Source organism: Oppia nitens, unplaced genomic scaffold (genome assembly GCF_028296485.1).
Source record: "Oppia nitens isolate AA-2021 unplaced genomic scaffold, nextdenovo-longstitch-racon4-pilon3 scaffold14_pilon_pilon_pilon, whole genome shotgun sequence".
Lineage (NCBI taxonomy): Eukaryota > Metazoa > Arthropoda > Arachnida > Sarcoptiformes > Oppiidae > Oppia > Oppia nitens.
In genome coordinates this window covers 1,760,155-1,782,586 of record NW_026533193.1, presented here as the reverse complement: position 1 = coordinate 1,782,586, position 22,432 = coordinate 1,760,155, and the positions used below count along the sequence as shown (strand labels likewise).

Genomic DNA, 22,432 nt, shown 5'->3' with positions numbered 1-22,432 from the left:
TTTTATATAAATTATATATTTTAATAATCAAATTTATGATAAACAAAAAAAATTTTTATTATAAATATTAATCAGACAATTATAGTATGAAATTTAATAATATAATTTGTTATTAGAAAAATTAATTTCCATATATTTATTTTTTAAAAAATAAATATTATATCAATAATTTTAATTACCGTAATATTATTACAAATATTTAATAATCAAATAAAAATTAAATATTATAACTATATGTATAATACATAAGTTTTGTTTCAGATTTTGGTATATGTTTGACAACACTGTCGGTAATTTGTGTCACATTTACCGAATCAATGGCTAGTTTTTCGAAATACTCTTTAAATATCATTGATGTCATGTTTTCGCCGATAAAGTCGTTAACCTTTTTCATCAACACTTCGTCGGCACCGAAGTCTTGAAAGAGTTTCAATGTTTTCAGTGCATTGTTTGTATTGATTCGCATGAAAATCAAATTAAGACAAATAGTCTTCAGTGACGATACCATATATTTGTCGGCAATGTATAGCAACTCATCAGTCATTTCATCTAATTTGTCACACATTCCGCTGGAAAGATACTGAAGAAACTGTTCGAAGACATTGCTGTCCACGTCATCGATAATCACTTCATTAGTATTCTTCTCATTGCAATCAGTGGTAAACATCTTCTCGAAGACTTCTGATTCCAAACTGAGTGCAAACTTCGAGACAGAAAACTCTTTCTTATCATTATTACCGACAATCAGACGACAAGTACTGAACTCTTTCATTGAAAACAATTGTGCAAAACGAAGATATTTTGCGCCACAATTTTGGTGACTATTGTTTCTCTTGTAGACAGTTATGTCTAAACCAATGGTAAGTGTGTTATCCATCAATAGTAGGTCCTTATTGTCCATTAATTGTTGTTTTCTGAACTTTGTTACTAAATTATAATCATTATTAAAAAACTTTTGTTCAATTAATCTTTTGTCAAACAATTGGTTATTGTTGTCAATGATGTATATCTGGTATTGTATTTCAATTGGTAGTCCATTATTATCAGACAATATTAAATATAGACAAACATAGTTAAAATTCCACTGAATTTTACAATACCATTCATCCACTGATCCAATCATAAACTTATTGCTATCAATAGTTTTTTTATTCATCCAATCGGTGTCCAAATGTTTTGCAAAGTCCATGACTTTGAACACCACTCGTGTCTTATATACTACTTTGTTGTTAACCATTGCCTATGATATCGATTGATATATTGGTCTATATATCTTTATATATCAGTTGAATGTGTAAATTAATATAAATTTAATTGAATACTAATTCAATGAACAACACAAAAAACATATGTACTGTTAAATCATATGTACTGTAAGCAGGGTTTTAAGAAAATAAATTATAACTAATAATATAAAATTAAAATAATAGGTGTCACCACATGAAAATAGATGCCCAGGGCATGGCATGGCAGAGGCAGGGCAGGCATTTGGCAAAATTGGCATCTATTGTTTATGCATGCCATTTTTAAATTTAATTTATTTTAATTATTTATTACAATAAATTATTTTTTTTAATTAATAATAATAACAATAAATACATTAATAAATTAATTATAGTTAAAATTATCAACTGCTTTATAAAAAAAAAGTATATCGTTTTGTTTATAAAAAATACTAAAATATTTAAGTTTTATAAAAGTTAAAAAAAAACTATTATAATAATGATTGTTATTTTAATATATATAAATATAGTAAATTAAATTATCAATTTAAAAAAAATAAACTTAATTAACTGTTTCATATTAACATAAAATATATTAAAAGTATTTTCATATCAAATATAATATATTTAATTACATTTTTTTAACAATTTTTTTATTAGATTAGTTATTGTAATAAAATATATATATATAATTTTAACAAAAATTCTGATAAAAATTTGATATTTTAATAAATATATATATATATTTCAAATTTCAATAATTTTTTCATAATTGTATTTTAATATTATTACACAAAAAAAATTATTAGTATAATTATTATTATTATTATTAGTTTTAGTAAATTATTAAAAAAAAATTTTATATAAAATTATAGTTAAATTTAAAAATAAAAAATTCCCCAAATGTTTATAATATCAATATTTTTGTTGTTGTTGTTGTGTTTCTACAACACAAATGTCTGGTCCATTGATATCGTTGACTATCCAAACATAACTGTCCCCGAGTGTGGTATCGGACGCCAATCATTGCTGGCAAACGGCAAATGTTTTCAATGGTTATCACAATCAAGTCTAACACCCAGTGAACTGAATAATGGACGCATTGCCGGACCGGGAGAAGTGCCGTTTGCCGTATGGATTGTCTACAGGGAGTAAATAAACAAAAACAAAAATTTTTATTAATTTTTTAATTTATTAAAAAAAAAGATAAATTACATAACTATATTGATGTCTTAAAAAACATAATTTTCCAAACAAAAAAAAATAATTAAAAAATTAAAATTTAATTTACCAGTGGATTCATTGTTAGTCACGGATCGGGTGTCATATTAAACAAACGGTGGATATTAACAGCCGCTCACGTAATATAGTAAATAAAAAAAAATTTTTAAAAAATCTAACACTGTATATATATATATATATATTCATAATAAAGTGTTAAATTTTAAAAAATAAAACTAAGTGTCTATATTAATATTTTAAAATTAATTTTGTAATAAATATAGATTATAAAATTTAAAAACTATAAATAATAAGACAAATATGAATTTAGAAAAATTAAAAATATATATATATTCTTTATTATTAATAATAATAATACATATTTAATAATATGATTTAAATTATAGTGATTTTGCTATTAGTGATGTAAAAATCTACCCGGGCAAATTGTTTATCGACGACAATGATTATGAAAATGGTTATAATATTGAGAAAACAGTTATCCATTACATGTATCCCAGGAGACGACTCTCGGCTTACGATATGGCACTCATCAAACTTACAGCTGACTTACCGCTTAGCAGCCAACTGTCCACTAATGGTCATAACTATCGGACACTATTGAACGGTATATGTTTGCCACCGTTGGATGCACTCAATAGCGAGGATGAGTTCGCACTGATGGCCGGTTATGGTTATGTAAACAGGGATGAGAAAAGTGATAGACTTAAAATTGGTTACATTAGGATTAAAAAGACTTATAATAATGCCAGTGATTATTGGCGTATGATTATACTCGGGGAACGGTATCCATCATATAACGGAACATTTTCATGTTCGGTATGTATGTATGTGTATGTATGTGTATATATGATGTGCTATTTCTCCTACACATTACTATTACACAATTACTCCTATTTTTATCAATCTATACCTAATTAGGGTGATTCTGGTGGCCCATTGTATCAGTATGTAAACGGTAGGGCCGTATTGATTGGCATAACTCATGGCCGCAGTGGTAGGAATCACAAGTGCGATAAAATCAATGACGGGGTTTACGGTATGTTTGTAAGAATATCATGGTTTGTCGATTGGATTATTGATAGCATTAATAATAATACTATTAATTAATTAATTATAACAATTAATATTTTCTAAAACTTATTGTTTTATTATGTATTAGTATTACATTGTTATAAATTTTATTTATATTTTTAATTATTAATTTACTTTATTTTAATTATATCAATATTTTAATAATTGATTTACATATTAATTATTACAATAAAATATTTTTCTTTTTAATTATTATACAATACATTTATATATATATATACTGTATATATCACATGTAATATAATTTATTTTAATTAATAAAATTATTTTAATACTTTACGATGGATTAACTAATTCGCGTCCAATACTAATCCAACGGATAACACGTCTATTATTACACGGATGTGTTGTCCTATAATTGATGGCCAAACCAATGGCCAGTCCTATCGCGGATACTGTCAACAGTAGTGATGTGCTTATTATAAATGCTTTATAATAATAATTACGCGATTCAATGATTTGATTAATAAAATCATAATCAATTGTCTTATTGTCACATATAATGTTACCATGGTCATCAATTATATTAATATTTGAGCCAGTTACACTGTTGTTGTTGTTAACTATCATAATAATTAACAAATAAATTACAACAAAAAACCAACCAAACATTTTATTATATACAATGTATATAATGTATATTATGTAATGTATATAGAGTATATAAATAATTTTAGTTTTAGAAAATAAATCATTTAAATTACATTTTAACAGAAATAAAATAATTTTAAAAAATAATTTTATCCATAACAGTATTAATAAGTATTAATAGAAATTGTTTAATAAAATATATCATTTTAATTAATAATTATTATTATATTTCAACAACAAATAAAATAATAATATTATGATTTATTATTTTTCAATTTTATTCAATAGCAATTGATTAAACAGTAATCAAATTTATTTTTAATACAATATATATATGTATATATACAGTATATATAAACTAACGGTTTTAACGATAATTTATAAACAAAATATGTGTATAATATTACAATAAATGTTTAAAATAATATTTATATTGTTATTATAGATAATAGTTATTGAAAAAATATATCCTCTGATTCATGATTTTTTTTTTAAAAAAGATAAATAAATGTTTGTATTTTTTCAATATATTTAAATTTATATATATTATTACTTTCAATGTGTCATTTAGGGTGCTAATTATTTTTTTAATTTATTCATATTATTTACATATATACTTAATATATATTATATATTTTATTTTATCAATATATGTAACTAAAATGTATTTATTATTATTAAAATTATTATTTTTTATAACTAATATATAGTTAATACTATGACTAATATATAGTTATTATCAATAAATAATAATCTCTAACTATTAAAAAAAATATATCTTATTTTTTTAAAAAAATCATTAATAATTAAAAATAAAATATATTAGATATTTGTTTATTAAAACTTAATATGCAAACTAAAAAACAAACAAAAAAATAGAAAAACTATATTGATAAAATAAAATTATATAAATTAATATAGTAGTGAAACTTTAACGAGAAAAAAATAATTAACAAATATATTATTATAAACAAATAGTTTTTACCAATTTTTACGACATTAAAAATATTGAAAGTAAAAATTTAAAAAAATGTGTTATTGAAAAAACAAACATTTATTTAATTTTTTAAAAAATTATTAGAAGGTATATTTTATTATAAACTATTTTTAGTAATTACAACATAAATATTATTTTAAAACACTTATTGTCATATTATACACATTTTGTTTTTAAAATTATCACTAACAATTTGTTTATAAATAATATTTATATATAAACCAGTTAAGAATGCTAGTAAGCATTTTCAGAAAAAAAACTTGAATAACATTGAAAACTATTAGTTTGTATAATTATAGCGGCTATATAATAACATATAAAAATTTAAAAACTGGTCAAATATACATAATATAAATATTGTCATGTATGGTATCAAATGATTCAGTATGTCAAAATAAACTATAGTCATGTGGGGTATCAAATGACTCGGTTTGGCAAAATAATCAACTACTCATGTGTGGTATCAAATGATTTAGTATAACAAAATAATAATCTATAATTATACTTTTTCCGCTTATACTTATTCTTTTTGTTCCCGTAGATATCAAAATTTTAATGCATATTTTTTATCCTTGTTTTTGATGGTTTATTCAAATCTATACTTTAAAAAAATTTCTTAAATTTTTTTTATACTTTTTCCGCCATTTAAAAAAATTTATATTGATTTATTATATCATATTTTTGATACTCTTTACAATTATAAACGTTAAAATTTTTACCTAATTTTTTATTTTGGCCGCCATTTTCTTTATGTTCCCGAAGAGATATCAAAATTTTAATGTATATTTTTTATCCTTGTTTTTGATGCTTTATTCAAATCTATACTTAAAAAAAATTTTTCTTAAAATTTTTTTTACTTTGGCCGCCATTTTGTCTATGTTCCCGAAGAGATATCAAAATTTTAATTAAACTTTTCAATACATTATTAGTAGTCCTCTAACCGAATCTGAGGTCAGAATTTCAAAATTCGCAAAATGAAATGCTACACACACACACACACAAAAAAGGCTCGTATAGATTTCAGAAAACAAAACTTTTCAAGTTTTTTTATGAAAATATAAATATATATAACTGTATATCAATTGCTATTATATGAATTGATAAATGATAAATCAAAATCATAACATTATTTTTGTATTTATATTAAAAATAATCATTTAATTAAAGGATATACTTTATTAAACAATTAAAATAAAAACTATTAATACTAATTCTAATTGTGAAATAAATTTTATAATTTTTTTTGTCTAAAACAATGTTATGTAATGTAAATAATTATTTATAAAATTCAATTATATATATCTACTGTATATATACAGTATAAATATATACTGGTATATAAATACAGTATATAAATAAATATACTATTGTGTATACTACAGTATTGCTATTGTATAAATTGTAAAAAAAATAATAAATCAAAATCAAAATATTATTAATTATAATAATCATTATATTATATAATTTATATAGTATTAAAGGATATATTTTATTAAACAATTTCTAGTAATACTATTGTAATGTTAGTGATGATATTATACGAAAAATTATTTATATATATATATATACAGTATATGCTAGTTGTGTACTGTAAATGTTTAGTTATAACTTTAGTTATAATTTTATTATCAATTTTGTTACTTAAAAAAATGTTTAATTGGATTTTTTTGTAATTTATTTGCTAATAATGGTGATGATAATGATAATGATGATGCTAGTTTGTGACAGTGTAGCTGGCTCAAATTATAGCTTGATTGATGTCCCTGATAATATTACTTGTTTTAATAAGACAGTCGATGATATTGTTAAGAAAACCATTGAATCGCGTAATTATTATTATAAAGCATTCATAATAAGCACATCACTACTGATGACAGTATCCGCGATAGGACTGGCCATTGGTTTGGCCATCAATTATAGGACAACACATCCGTGTAATAATAGACGTGTTATCCGTTGGATTAGTATTGGACGCGAGTTAATGAATCCATCGTAAAGTATTAAAATTGATATCAAAAATAAAATATACAGTTTTGTTATATATATACTGTATATATATAATTATATAATTAATAAACAAAATAAAAATTAATTGTATAAATAATTTTTTTTGTTATAAATGTAACTATATTAAATATAATGTATTGAATATTTTAAACAAATCTAATAAAACATTTAATTATTATTATAATTATTATTCCAAAAAAAATTGATAATTAATTTTTATTAATGATATCAATAATCCAATCGACAAACCATGAAACCCTAACAAACATTACGCGCACCCTATCATCGATTTCATGACACTTGTGAGTGCTAATAGTGCGGCCGGTATTTATGCCAATCAATACGGCCCTACCGTTTACATACTGATACAATGGTGCACCAGAATCACCCTAATTAGGTATAGATAGATAAAAATAGGAGTAGTGTTACATACACATACACATACACATACACATACACATACACATACACATACACATACACATACACATACACATACACATACACATACACATACACATACACATACACATACACATACACATACACATACACATACACATACATATACATATACATATACATATACACATACACATACACATACACATACACATACACATACACATACACATACACATACACATACACATACACATACACATACACATACACATACACATACACATACACATACACATACACATACACATACACATACACATACCGCACATGAAAAGGTGCCATTATATGATGGATACCGTTCTCCGAGTATAATCTGACGCCAATAATCTGTATTATTATTGAATGTCTTTTTAATCCTAATGTAACCAATTTTAAGTCTATCACTTTCCTCTTCATCTCTTACTGAACCATAACCAGCCATCAGTGCCAACTCATCCTCGCTATTGAGTGCATCCAACGGTGGCAAACATATACCGTTCAATAGTGTCCGATAGTTATGACCATTAGTGGATAGTTGGCTGCTAAGCGGTAAGTCAACAGTTAGTTTGATGAGTCCAATGTCTACATACTCGGCCCGTCTCCTGGGAAACATCCAATGTATAACTGTTTTCTCAATAGTATATCCATTATGATCATCATCTGGGTATTGATCATCATTGATAAATACTTTACCCGGATAGATTTTTATATTACTTATCGGTTTGTTGCTAGAAAATATGATAATTTTTTTTAATTTGTGTATATAATTATAAATAAAACTAATTAATATTTTTTTTAAAAAAATATTTTATTTATTTTTATTTACTATATTACGTGAGCGGCTGTTAATATCCATCGATTATTTAATATAACACCCGATCCATAGCTAATGTATTCACTGACCAAAAAAATAAATATATATATATATATATATATAGAAAAAACAAACATTTAAAATATAACAATAAATTTAGTGACTGTATATATACAGTATATATTTAATTAAAATAAAATAAAATAAAAATCATTTTGTAATTTACTCCGTGTATACAATCCATACGGCAAACGGCACTTCACCCGGTCCTGGATTGCGTCCATTATTCAGTTCACTGGGTGTTAGACTTGATTGGGATAACCATTGAAAACATTTGCCGTTTGCCAGCAATGATTGGCGTCCGATACCACACATCGGGACAGTTATGTTCGGATAGTCAACAATATCAATGGACCAGACATTTGTGTAGAAACACAACAACAACACCAAAAATATTGATATTATAAACATTTGGGGAATTTAAAAAAAAATAACTATAATTTTATATAAAATATCTTTTTAATAATTTAATAAAACTAATAATAATAATAATTATACTAATAATTTTTTTTATGTAATAATATTAAAATACAATTATGAAAAAATTACTGATATTTGAAATATATTTATATATTGTATATATATATATATTAAAATATCAAATTTTTATCAGAATTTTTGTTAAAATTATATATATATTTTATTACAATACACTAATCTAATAAAAAAAATTTGTTAAAAAAATGTAATTAAATATATTATATTTGATATGAAAATACTTTTAATATATTTTATGTTAATATGAAACAGTTAATCAAGTTTATTTTTTTTAAATTGATAATTTAATTTACTATATATATAAATATATATATATATAAATTCAAATAACAATCATTATTATAGTAGATTTTTACCTTTTATAAAACAGCTGTGTAATTTTATAATTTATTTTATAATTTTAAGTATAATTAATTTATTAATGTATTTATTATTATTATTATTAATTTAAAAAATAAATTAATAATATTTTAGATGTTATTCAAATTCTAATTAAAATTTTATTTTAATTTTCAAAAAAAAACATAAACATAATTTACCAAAAAAAATTACATTAAATAACTGTTTATTTATTTAAATAATTTAATTTTGTTTAACAGCAGTAATACTTAGTATACGATAGTTAAGGTTGACTTCCGTAACGATAGTGTCGGCCAAAAAAAACTGTTGCCAAGCTCTGGGGTTGGGCTATGAGCTGTCGGGGTTGACATAGGCGTCAAACACTGTCAATCCGTTAAGTGATGGTTGAGTTCACTATCAAAATCCGATTGATTTTTTAAAAAAAAATGACCGATAGTTTGACAGAATTACTGGCATTAGATCTATTAATTAATTAATTAATTAAATAATTAATAATTAAAAAATTAAAAATATAACTATAAATTATAACTTGTTTTTATTTGTTTTGTTTTTTTTTGTTTTGATAAAAAACTAACCAATTATTTGTATTGTAAACCACTTTGTTATCCATCACATCAATGACATCAATATTGTTGTCGTTGAAGATAAGGTCTATATATATATATCACTTGTTTGTTCAGACATACATTATGTGTTATATGTGTTATAAGTGTTATAATAAACAAACAAACAATTAATTAATTGAATACTAAATTCAATGACAATAATAAAACACTTATGAAATTAAAACAATATATTATTTATTTAGAAATTCAATTATGATTTTCAATTGTTATCATTGGAAAAAACTATGCATTAATTAAATACTAATTCATTCATTTAAACAAAACATTTTCAAATTTAAACAAATATTTAATGATATAATAATACAAAATTTAAAATTAACTTAAAATTGGTATAAAATTTACAAAAGTTTGACATATACAGTATAATAATAATAATAAATATATTACAATATTATTTCTAAAATAGTAAAATAATCAATTGTTTTTTTTATAAAAAATTTTATCAAAAATAATATTATCGGTATTTATCAGTGAAAAATAAATTTATCAAAAATTATATCAAATTTTAAATTTAATAATACATATGAACAATAAAAATAAAACTAAAGTCTTATTAAATACAAATAAATTATATTAATTTCGATTATAATTTTTTAAAATCATATTTAAACAATAATTTTCAGTAATTATCAATAATAATGTTTTTTATATTTATTAAGTAATCTATTAATTACCGATAACTGTAGTAATGTTTTAGCCAATAAAATTGATAATTAAATTAAATATTATAACAATACGTATAATACATGAGTTTTGTGCCAAACTTTGGTAAATGTTTGTCAAAATTATTAACAATTTGTGTCATAATTACCGAATCGATGGCATATTTTTCGGTAAACTCTTTGGCGACCATTGATGTAATGTTTTCACCGATAAAATCGATAACCTTTTTCACCAACACTTCATCGGCGCCAAAGTCTTTGAATAGTTTCAATGTTTTCATTGCATTGTTTGTATTGATTCGCAGATAAATCCAATTAAGACATAATGTCTTCAGCGATGATACCATAAACTTGTTGGCGACGTATAGAAGTTGTTCAGTCATTTCATCCAATTTGTCACACATTCCGGTTGAAAGATATTTCAAGAACTGTTCGAAGACATCGCTATCGATGTCATCGATGATTATTTCAGTAGTTTTCTTCTTCTTCGTCTTATTCTTGTATTCAGTGGTAAATGTCTTCTCAAAAACTTCTGATTTCAAACTGAGTGCAAACTTCGAGGCGAAGAACTTAGTCTTGTCTTTGCCGACAATCAGACAGCAATCGTAAAACTCTTGTTTAGAAAACAATTGTTCAAAACGACGTCGTTTTGCGCCACAATTTTCGGGACAATTGTTTGTTTTGTTTACCGTTATATCGGCAACAATGGTCAGTGTGTTGTTATTCGGTAATAGTCTGTCCTTATTGTCCATCAATTGTTGTCTTGTAATATAACAAGAGTTACCATTACCAATAGGTTCGGCAAATATAAACCTAAACTCTTTGTTTGCAAACAATTGGTTTATGTTGTCATCACAGATGATGGACATCGAGTATTTGGTATCAACTGGTAGTTCATTGCTTTCATTCAAATGTAAATACAGACCTAACTTTTCGTTCATCGAAGTCATACTAACAAACCTTTTATCTGATCCAATGTTAAATGAATTACTTAAAATTTTTGTCTTTTCCGACCAATTGGTGTCCAATAATTGTTTTGCAAAATCCATAACTTTGAATATCACTCGTGTCTTGTATACGACTTTACTGTTGTTGTTGTTGTTGTCATCATCAGTGGTGTTGGTGTCCAATGATCTCTTCACTGTTGTTGTTGTTGTTGTTGTTGTTGTTGTTGATGTCATTTTGGGCTGATAGAGTGATTTAAGGAATTAAAAATCCCGAATAGTGATGGTAGCACAGACCGCCCTGAGTCTACCCATACCACCCACATAGCTGTCCGACCTCCGCAATTTGAGATATTCGACTTTAAAGTCGAAAATTATTTTTGACGTTATTTATGAATATGATACATACCTTCTATGTATTTTTCAATACTAATTATGAATATGAAAACTAAATCTCACTATGTCAAATAGTTTTCGAGATATTCGACTTTAAAGTCAAAAATATTATTTTACATTATTTATGAATATGAGATATATTATTTATGCATTTTCTAATACTAATTATGAATATGAAAATTAATATACATTACGTCATAGTTTTCGAGATATTCGACAATCAATTTCTTTCTTATTTATATAAATATCAAAAAGTTTTTCCGATAACTAATTATATTATTTTCATTAATTTATCTATATAATAAAGACTGTGTTGCGAAAAATTTAATATTTATAATTTAAATAATACAATTCTAATTTTTATTTGAGTGTAATATACTTTATGCCCCTCGCCAGTTATCATCTTATTGGGTAACTTTTAACATTTATTGGCTAAATGACCACTTAAATAAAAATATGCCGGATTATATATGAAATGGTTAAAATAAATATAATAAAGTTATCATTCACTTACTGAATAATGTTAAGATTTGTGTTTAATTTTATGACAATCTATGTAATCAAATAAGAAAGTTATGGATCATTAAAAATGATGTAATAGCAAAATTGGAATTACGTGAAACTATAATAATGCTAGTAAATGTAATTATTTTTTAGTTAACATTTATTTTTAAAATTGTCACTAAAGAAAAGTAAGAGGAGTTTACTCTGAAGTATTATGTGAAAAATAAAAAAATTCATTTGATTTAAGTCTGTAAGAATTAATCAAAGTTTAGCATAATTTTATTACAATGGCACACACTCATTAAATCGGCTTCAGGAACATTTATTTAAAGAGATATGGTGGCAATCTATTATCAGAACAATTATACATTCACAACAATGTTCTTACGTAGTTATTTATTTTTTTAAATTTTAAGAATTTTATTAGAGGAACAATTTAAATTGCCTAATATACATTTTTGGAAGACCTAATTTTACTTTCTGGCACCGCTATACGACAAGTGATCCGACAGAATATTTGCGTTCATTTGATGTAAAGGATAGTATATTTAACGAAAATGTCTAAAAAATAATTTTAAATTTTTTTAAGATGGTGTTTATCACCATATAACGAACGCACTAATAATATATATACACACACTAGTATTTTTAGTCTTCTTTTACCTTTAAAACCCTACTGTATAATCTTAATATTAATTAATAAATAAAATTTACCTATATTTGTGTATTCTACTAACCTAACCTACCCTACCAACTAACCCAAAAAACAACTATCGTTACATAAGATACTTAAATTATTTTGGCACAAATATTTATTTTGACTTTAAAGTCGAATATCTCGAAAACTATTTGACATAATGAGATTTAGATTTCATATTCATAATTAGCATTGAAAAATACATAGAAAGTATGTATCATATTCATAAATAACGTCAAAAAAAATTTCGACTTTAAAGTCGAATATCTCGAATTGCGGAGGTCGGACAGCTATGTGGGTGGTATGGGTAGACTCAGGGGGGTCTGAACTACCATCACTATACGGGATTTTTAATTCCTTAAAGTGCTCTACCAACCGTCATTTTGATTGTTATTTTAGACAATTAGAAAATATTCGCTAAAATTAAATGAAAGTTTCATAACATGTATATCAATACAAAAACAATATTAAAACAATATTATGCAATACTTGTGTTTAGTGTTGGCAATAAAAATAAAGAAATTTATAAAAATTATAGAGAAAATTTCTAGAAAGTTTCTAAAAAAAACTAATAATAATAACTATCTATATCAGTGATCTCCATGGTTAATTTTATTGTCATAATATTTGTTATCTTGTAATAATGAATTGTTTTTTTTAACAATTTATAATTAAATATTAAAATTATTAGTATTTTAATTATTAATTAATAGTAAAAAATTAATTAATTTAATTATATTAAGCTATGATATATATAATAAAATGATGAATAAAATTTTTACAAAACTTATTATTATTAAATAATTATAATTACTGTATTATATATATATATATATATATATATATATATATATATATATATCCAATTTCGTATAACAGTATAATATACATGTATAATAATATGTCTCATTAATAAATTATAGTATTACAATAGCTATTACAATATGGCGATCTCATTGTATAACAATAAAGTTAAATTTCTATAGAAATTTATTCAATGAGAAATTTTCTAGAAACTTTCTCTGGGAAAATTTATTAGAAACTTTCTATTTGCACAACTCTACTTGTGTTGCAATTCAATATATAAAAAACATTCAATGCATTCAATTGACTAAACAATTTAAAGCACAAAAAAATTAACATAAATTACAAAACTTTTTTTTTAAAAAAAATAGATATTTAATAAATGGAAATTGATATAAATATAATTAAAAATAAATTTATTAAATAATAAAAGTAGTATTTTTTATAAACAAAATTTAGAAAATAACATTAAATTTAATTTATATAAATATTATCAATAAATTTAGAATAACTTAATATTTTATGTTTAATTTTTTTATACAAATATTATAGAAAATATAGGCGTGAATTATATAATGTATAATTAATAAAACATTTATAACATAATATTTAACATTTAATTTTATTATGTGTTATCAATGGATATTTAAAAATAAATGTAAAAATAATAGTTATTAAGAAAAACCAAATTTAAAAAATAAATAAATATAATTTTACTATTTTTTAATGATATAATTAATATCAATTAAATAATTATATTTTATAATTAAAAAAACAAATTGTTTGATATAATTACAAATAATATAAATATGTATCAAATTATGAATTGTTTGTATGAATAATGAATTTTCTATATTTATAAAATAATTATAGCAATTATTTATATATTCAATTAATAGTCAAAATTATAACTATATGTATAATACATGAGTTTTGTATCAATTTTTGGCAAATGTTTGTCAAAATTGTTGACAATTTGTGTCATAATTACCGAATCGATGGCATATTTTTCGGTAAACTCTTTGACAAATAAAGATGTAATATTTTCACCGATAAAGTCGATAACCTTTTTCATCATTACCTCATCGGCAGCAAAATCTATGAAGAGTTTCAATGTTTTCATTGCATTGTTTGCATTGATTCGCAGATAAATCCAATTAAGACATAATGTCTTCAGCGATGACACCATAAACTTGTTGGCGACGTATAGAAGTTGTTCAGTCATTTCATCCAATTTGTCGCACATTCCGGTTGAAAGATATTTCAAGAACTGTTTGAAGACTTCGCTCTCTATGTCATCGATGATTATTTCATTAGTTTTCTTATTATCCTTGTATTCAGTGGTAAATTTCTTCTCGAAGACTTCTGATTTCAAACTGAGTGCAAACTTCGAGGCGAAGAACTTAGTCTTATTTTTGCCGACAATCAGACAGCAATCGTCAAACTCTTGCTTAGAAAACAATTGTTCAAAACGACGACGTTTTGCGCCACAATTTTCTGGACAATTGTTTTTCTTGTTTACCGTTATATCGACAACAATGGTAAGTGTGTTGTCCGGCAATAGTCTGTCTTTATTGTCCATCAATTGTTGTCTTGTGATAATTGATTTGGTACCCCATGAAGTGATTTCTTCAAATTTATACTTAAACTCTCTTTTGACAAACAAATTGTTTGTGTCATCACAGATGGACATCGAGTATTGTGTATCAATTGGTAGTTCATTGGTTTCATTCAAATGTAAATACAGTCCAATAATGTTATCTTTCAAACAGACATCAATATACCATTCATCTGATCCAATGATGAAGTCATCGCTACAAATAAATTTATTTTCAGTCCATTTGTTGTCCAATTGTTTTTCAAAGTCCATGACTTTAAAGACCACACGAGTCTTGTGTACGACTTTGTTGTTGTCGTCATCATCAGTGGTATTGGTATCCAATGATCTCTTCACTGTTGTTGTTGTCATTTGATATCTTAATGTTTGTTAACACTTCCAATGATATCCAATCAGTTAATTTAATGTAATATTAATTTAATTAAATTAATAATTCAAAAAAAAAACGTTTTAAAAGTATTACAACAAAATCATTGAATACTTTTTGTGTTGAAATTGAATACAATAAAAAACAATGCATTCAATTGACTAAACAAATTAAAGCAACAAAAAATAATAATAACTTAAATTACCAAAACTTTTTACACAATTATTATTAGAAAATATAGGCGCAAATTATTTAATGTATAATTAATACAAACATTTATAACATTATATTTAATATTTAATTTTATTATGTGTTATCAATGGATATTTAAAAAAAAACGCAGATTAAAAAATAAAAGTAAAAATAATAGTTATTAAGAAAAACCGAATTTTAAAAAAAAATAATTAATAATAAAATTTTACTATTATTTTTAATAATATAATTGATATCAATTAAACATTTATTTTATAATTATAATTATATAAAAACAGATTGTTTGATGTAATTACAAATAATTACAAATAATATAAATATGTGTAAATTATGAATTGTCTGTTAAATAGTTTATAATAAACAAAAACAATTAATATTTTCTATATTTATATTTTAATAAAATTACAAAATATTTACAGAATAATTATAGCAATTATTTTATATTCAATTAATAGTCAAAATTATAACTATATGTATAATACATGAGTTTTGTGTTAATTTTTGGCAAATGTTTGTCAAAATTGTTGACAATTTGTGTCATAATTACCGAATCGATGGCATATTTTTCGGTAAACTCTTTGACGACAAAAGAAGTAATGTTTTTACCGATAAATTTGATAATCTTTTTCATCAACACTTCATCGGCGCCAAACTCTTTGAAGAGTTTCAATGTTTTCATTGCATTGTTTGTATTGATTCGCAGATAAATCCAATTAAGACATAATGTCTTCAGCGATGACACCATAAACTTGTTGGCGACGTATAGAAGTTGTTCAGTCATTTCATCCAATTTGTCACACATTCCGGTTGAAAGATATTTCAAGAACTGGCCGAAGACTTCGCTATCGATGTCATCGATGATTACTTCAGTAGTTTTCTTCTTCGTCTTCATGTATTCAGTGGTAAATGTCTTCTCGAAGACTACTGACTGCAAACTGAGTGCAAACTTCGAGGCGAAGAACTTAGTCTTATCTTTGCCGACAATCAGACAGCAATCATCAAACTCTTGATTAGAAAACAATTGCTGAAAACGAAGACGTTTTGCGCCACAATTTTCTGGACAATTATTTTTCTTATGAATCGATAGGTCGACAACAATAGTTAATGTATTTTCTGGTAATAGTTTTTGTTTATTATCCATCAATTGTTGTCTTGTGGTAAATGATTGACAGCCATAACCAATGATTTCTTCAAATTTACATTTAAACTCTCTTTTGATGAGGAATTGGTTTGCGTTGTCGTTGTTGTCATCAATGATGGACATCGAGTATTGTGTATCAACAGGTAGTTCATTGGATTTCTTTAATTTTAAATACAGTCCAATACTGTCATCAATCAAACAGATCTTAATATACCATTCATCTGATCCAATGATAAAACGATTGCTACGAATTAATTTCTTTTCAGTCCATTCTGTGTCCAATTGTTTTGCAAAGTCCATGACTTTGAAGACCACACGAGTCTTATGTACGATAACTTTGTTGTTGTCATCATCAGTGGTGTTGGTGTCCAATGATCTCTTCATTGTTGTTGTCATTTGATATCTTAATATTCAAAACACTTGTGATATCTAATCAGTTAAAAAATGTAATATTAATTTAATCAAATTATAATACTTCAAAACAGGTTTCAAAAAAAATTAAATATATATTACAACAAAATCATTCAATGCATTCAATAGACTAAACAAATTAAAGCACAAAAAATTTCATCAAAAAAAATTTAATTATTATATAAATTATATATAAGTTTTCCAATAGATTATTAAAAAATGCAAATTAATAAAAAAAAATTTTGTAAACAATAAACAATGTAATTATTATATATTAACTAAATCAATAATAATATTATTTACAATTTTTTGTTGTTTAAAATACAGGTGTGTATTGTATAATATAATTTTGAAAAATAAATATTGATTTAGTAAAATATTATTATTATTATACTATTGGTAGTACTTTTGTGTTTGCATTTAAAAGGCATGAAAAACTTTTATCTTTTTTTTAATCCCTTAAGTAAACTAACTTCGGATTAAAACAATATTATAATATAATATAAAAATGATTAAATCAAAAATCACATGTAATAGTGTTTATCAAAGTTTGGAAAAATGCTTAAAGTTTTTTTGTTGTTGAATTTTTTTAGATTTGTATAATTAGATATAATTTTTTTTATGTATTATACATTGTATTTAAAGTATATACTGGTATAATATATAATACACTTTATATTATACAAATCTAAAGTCTTCAGCGACGACACCATAAACTTGTTGGCGACGTATAGAAGTTGTTCAGTCATTTCATCCAATTTGTCACACATTCCGGTTGAAAGATATTTCAAGAACTGGTCGAAGATATCGCTGTCGATGTCATCGATGATTACTTTATTCTTCTTCTTGTATTCAGTTGTAAACATTTTTTATCGAAAACATCTGATTTCAAACTGAGAGCAAATTTTGAGGCAAAGAAGTTAGACTTATCTTTGCCAACAATCAGACAGCAATCGTCAAACTCTTGCTTAGAAAACAATTGTTCAAAAACGACGACGTTTTGCACCACAACTTTCGGGACAATTGTTTGTTTTGTTTACCCGCCGTTTGTCATACATTCCGGTTGAAAGATATTATTTCAAGAACTGATCGAAAACTTTAAAAAAATAAAACTGTATATAAAAAGATAAAAATATATATAAATACTATTTTTAGGTTTAAAATAAATTTAAAATTTTTATTTTTTAATTTTGTTTTAAACCTAATTCCCTATAACAAACCCCCCCCTCCCCCTTTACCCCTACCATCCATAGAGTTGACCAATAAGTTGGCCTGTAATTGTATCGTTTGGTTCATCACCTAAAATGTTTACAGGATACTACTAGAATAGCATCTGGCTATGCTAATGTATAAAATCATCTTGATTGTTAAATAATAGAATTGATTAATTAATTAAAATAAAGAAAAATAATTTTTTTTTATATAAAATTTTATTATTATTATTATTGTAATTATTATGGTAGTGCTGATTAGTGTTGCATATATTTTATTAAAATCTTATATTAAATTATTATTAAACTAGGTAATAGATCTACACGTAATAAAATGTGTTATAAATAGTTAGCACAAAACACGTGCAACAATACTCTCTCTCTCTCTCTCTCTCTATCTATCTATCTATCTATCTATCTATCTATCTATCTATCTATCTATCTCTTTACTAAACAATGCTTTCACGCGCTATTTATAATATACAGTGTATTATAAAATTTTATTAAATTATTTTTTTTATTTAATAAATTAAAATTATTAATAATTGCCCGACACATTAATAGTAATTATTTGCGTAACAGAAATTTGATACAAACATTGAACAAATTATATAATAGTATAGATTTTTATTAACCATATTTGATAATTTTTTTAAAAAAATAATCAATTAAAATTATGATGATTACCTTACTGTATATTAAATGTGAGAGTTTAATTAAATATCATAATTAAAAAAGTTCGTCATTAGTTTCTAATTATTTTTAAAAAAATAATTTAATATTAAGTTTATATATAACCAGTTAAGAATGCTAGAAAGCATTTTCAGAAAAAAAACTTGAATAGCATTGAAAACCATTAGTTATAGCGGCTATATAATATATAAAAATTTAAAAACTGGTCAAATATACATTAAATAAAATTTTTTTATACTTTTGCCGCCATTTAAAAAAAATATGCTGAAATATTATATCATTTTTTTGATGCTCTTTACAATTCTAAACGTTAAAATTTTTACCTAATTTTTGTTACTTTGGCCGCCATTTTCTTTATGATCCCGAAGAGATCAAAATTTTAATGCATATTTCTTATGCTTGTTTTTGATGCTTTATTCAAATCTATACTTTAAAAAAATTTCTTAAAATTTTTTTTACTTTGGCAGCCATTTTGTCCATGTTCCCGAAGAAATATCAAAATTTTAATTCAACTTTTCAATACATTATTAGTAGTCCTCTAACCGAATCTGAAGTCAGAATTTCAAAATTCGCAAAAAAATTGCTACACACACACACACACACACACACACAAAAAAGGCTCGTATAGATTTCAGAAAACAAAACTTTTCAAGTTTTTTTTGAAAATTATTCATAGTATAGTTTATCTGAAAGTTGACCAAAAAAAATTGATAAATTTTTTTTATTACTAATAATTAGATTATTATTATTGTTATTATAACATTTATTTTAAACTATTAGTAAATTATTTTAGTAGTAATTAACACAATTAATTTTAATTGCAAAAATAATAATAATATGTTTTTAAGCTAACTAAAGGAATATTGTTTGTATATATATATATACTGTATATTGTAGTTTACCTAAAAATATATTTGTGTTTTTATTTTTATTTTTTTTTTAAATATATAAATTATATATAAAATAATAATTTTTATTTTTTCTTAGATAATGATGATCAAGAGTGTGTACGAAATAAGGATTGCAATAACGGCCAATTGTGCAAGGGCAATCAATGCGTTGAACCGGATACAAATAATCAAGCAAGCTCATCCAAGATTTTAGATTAATTAACATTAACAACATCAACAAATAAGTAACAAGTACAATTTACTAGTATAAGTTTTTATTTTTATATATTTAAAAAATTTATGATTATTATTATTGTTTTTGTTTGTAGAATGCTGTTTATTGTAATGATGTGATATCTGATTAATAAATAAAATTTTTATTGTTGTTGTTGTTGTTATTTTTTATATTTAAATATTTTATTGGAATTTAAAATGATTATAATAGGAGTGAAAAATAAATTTTTTGTTTTGTTTCAAATTAATTTTTTTGTTAATAAACTTTATTTCATTGTTTAGAATTTGTCTTACATATGATAGACAATCCCAATTTGTGACAAACATATATATACAGTATATATATATAATATATAGTGTATATAAATATAATGTAAATTAATTATATATATATATGTGTGTAATTTATATACGCTATATATTATATATAGTTATTTTAGATGATATGATTCGGGTCTTAAAGTGTCCGACAATGGTCTGTCGTCTGGCCGTCAAGTGTTCATAGATATTGACAAATACGTTAAGTTTGCCCAAAACGTATGGATTCTGTATATATATGGGTATTGACCAGGGTTTTAAGAAAATAAATGCCTGCCCTGGCAATGCCCAAATAGATGCCATAAATTTCTGGGCGGCGTGTTATCAACTAAGATTCGTAACTTGCGTGCACTTAACTCCTCACTTAAGTGAAATCCTGTGTTATTAAACATTTTAGCAAGTTAGGTTTACGGGTAAGTTAGGAGAGGACTTAAGTATACAAAACTGGTTTTTAGGTGAAAAGTGTGTTAAGAAAACAAGTTAGTGCTAGAGTTAGGTGTAAAGTTAGGATAGCTTTAACCCAACTTTAGCTATACTTTAACATTGATAGTAATGTTTATTTTATAGTTTAAAATATTTATACTTATAAATTTAATAAAACACTGTATTATTATCACTACAAAAAAGAGTTACGTTTGCGTAAAGCAAAACATTTTGTAGTAACGCTACTCTATACTTAACTTAAGGAAATCGCAAACGTAAACCTAAGTGTATTCCTTATGATAACACTCACCCCTGGCATTTTGGGCATTTATCTTATTTGCCTGCCAATTTAAATTGCTAAAAAACAACTGTATTTATAAAAATAATGTAATTTAGTGTTTTAGCGTTTTAATTAAATTTACAATTAATTAATTTATTTCCAATGATATTACCTTTTAATTAAAGGTATACAAAACAAAAATGCAAGCAAATATATTATAAAAACAATGTTTTATAAATTAATTAATAATATAAAATTAAAATAATAGGTGTCACCACCTGAAAATAGATGCCCAGGGCATGACAGAGGCAGGGCAGGCATGACAGAGGCAGGGCAGGCATTTGGCAAAATTGGCATCTATTGTTTATGCCTGCCATTTTTAAAACCCTGGTATTGACACACATAATAACAATAATTAATATAACAATCAACAATATTATAGTAATTAATAACAAACACAAACCTCAATAATATTGAAACATTTTGCATGAAAAGTATAGACAAACTGTTGATAACAATCACCGGATTTATAAGTCTATAATAGTCTGTTCATGATTTTCATCAATCGATTGTCTGTTTATTTCTGTATTTATAAGCCGTTTTAAGGTATGATTAACTGTAAACAATGGTTCATTGTTTAAATTATTTTGATTATTATTAGATAATTTA

At 24.0% G+C, this 22,432-nt stretch overlaps 3 protein-coding genes across 3 annotated transcripts; 1 reads left to right on the top strand and 2 right to left on the bottom strand.

Moving 5' to 3' along the window:
* Positions 1-224: 224 nt before the first annotated feature.
* LOC128962553 (uncharacterized) lies at positions 225-1,237 on the bottom strand. The gene is made up of 2 exons (XM_054308937.1): positions 311-1,237; positions 225-230 (listed from the first exon to the last, which is right to left on the bottom strand). Exons 1-2 carry the CDS (start codon positions 1,235-1,237, stop codon positions 225-227), a joined length of 933 nt encoding a protein of 310 aa, XP_054164912.1.
* A 1,321-nt stretch (positions 1,238-2,558) lies between these two features.
* LOC128962545 (uncharacterized) lies at positions 2,559-7,144 on the top strand. Its single transcript, XM_054308924.1, has 4 exons — positions 2,559-2,592; positions 2,852-3,284; positions 3,387-3,504; positions 6,867-7,144. The coding sequence occupies exons 2-4, from the start codon at positions 2,955-2,957 to the stop codon at positions 7,142-7,144; spliced, it is 726 nt and encodes a 241-aa protein (XP_054164899.1). The 5' UTR covers positions 2,559-2,592; positions 2,852-2,954.
* A 220-nt stretch (positions 7,145-7,364) lies between these two features.
* On the bottom strand, positions 7,365-8,788 carry LOC128962534 (uncharacterized). Its single transcript, XM_054308913.1, has 3 exons — positions 8,640-8,788; positions 7,883-8,327; positions 7,365-7,544 (listed from the first exon to the last, which is right to left on the bottom strand). Exons 1-3 carry the CDS (start codon positions 8,786-8,788, stop codon positions 7,365-7,367), a joined length of 774 nt encoding a protein of 257 aa, XP_054164888.1.
* Positions 8,789-22,432: the final 13,644 nt, after the last annotated feature.

Excerpts from the sequence above, each read along its gene's own strand:
- LOC128962553 (XM_054308937.1), bottom strand. The coding sequence starts at position 1,237 with ATGGTTAACAACAAAGTAGTATATAAGACACGAGTGGTGTTCAAAGTC.
- LOC128962545 (XM_054308924.1), top strand. The coding sequence starts at position 2,955 with ATGTATCCCAGGAGACGACTCTCGGCTTACGATATGGCACTCATCAAA. Across the intron at positions 3,285-3,386 it reads ACGGAACATTTTCATGTTCG|GGTGATTCTGGTGGCCCATT; the intron begins GTATGTATGTAT and ends ATACCTAATTAG. Across the intron at positions 3,505-6,866 it reads AATCAATGACGGGGTTTACG|TTTGTGACAGTGTAGCTGGC; the intron begins GTATGTTTGTAA and ends TGATGATGCTAG.
- LOC128962534 (XM_054308913.1), bottom strand. The coding sequence starts at position 8,788 with ATGTGTGGTATCGGACGCCAATCATTGCTGGCAAACGGCAAATGTTTT. Across the intron at positions 8,328-8,639 it reads GTATGGATTGTATACACGGA|CAACAAACCGATAAGTAATA; the intron begins GTAAATTACAAA and ends CATATTTTCTAG. Across the intron at positions 7,545-7,882 it reads ATGGCACCTTTTCATGTGCG|GGTGATTCTGGTGCACCATT; the intron begins GTATGTGTATGT and ends ATACCTAATTAG.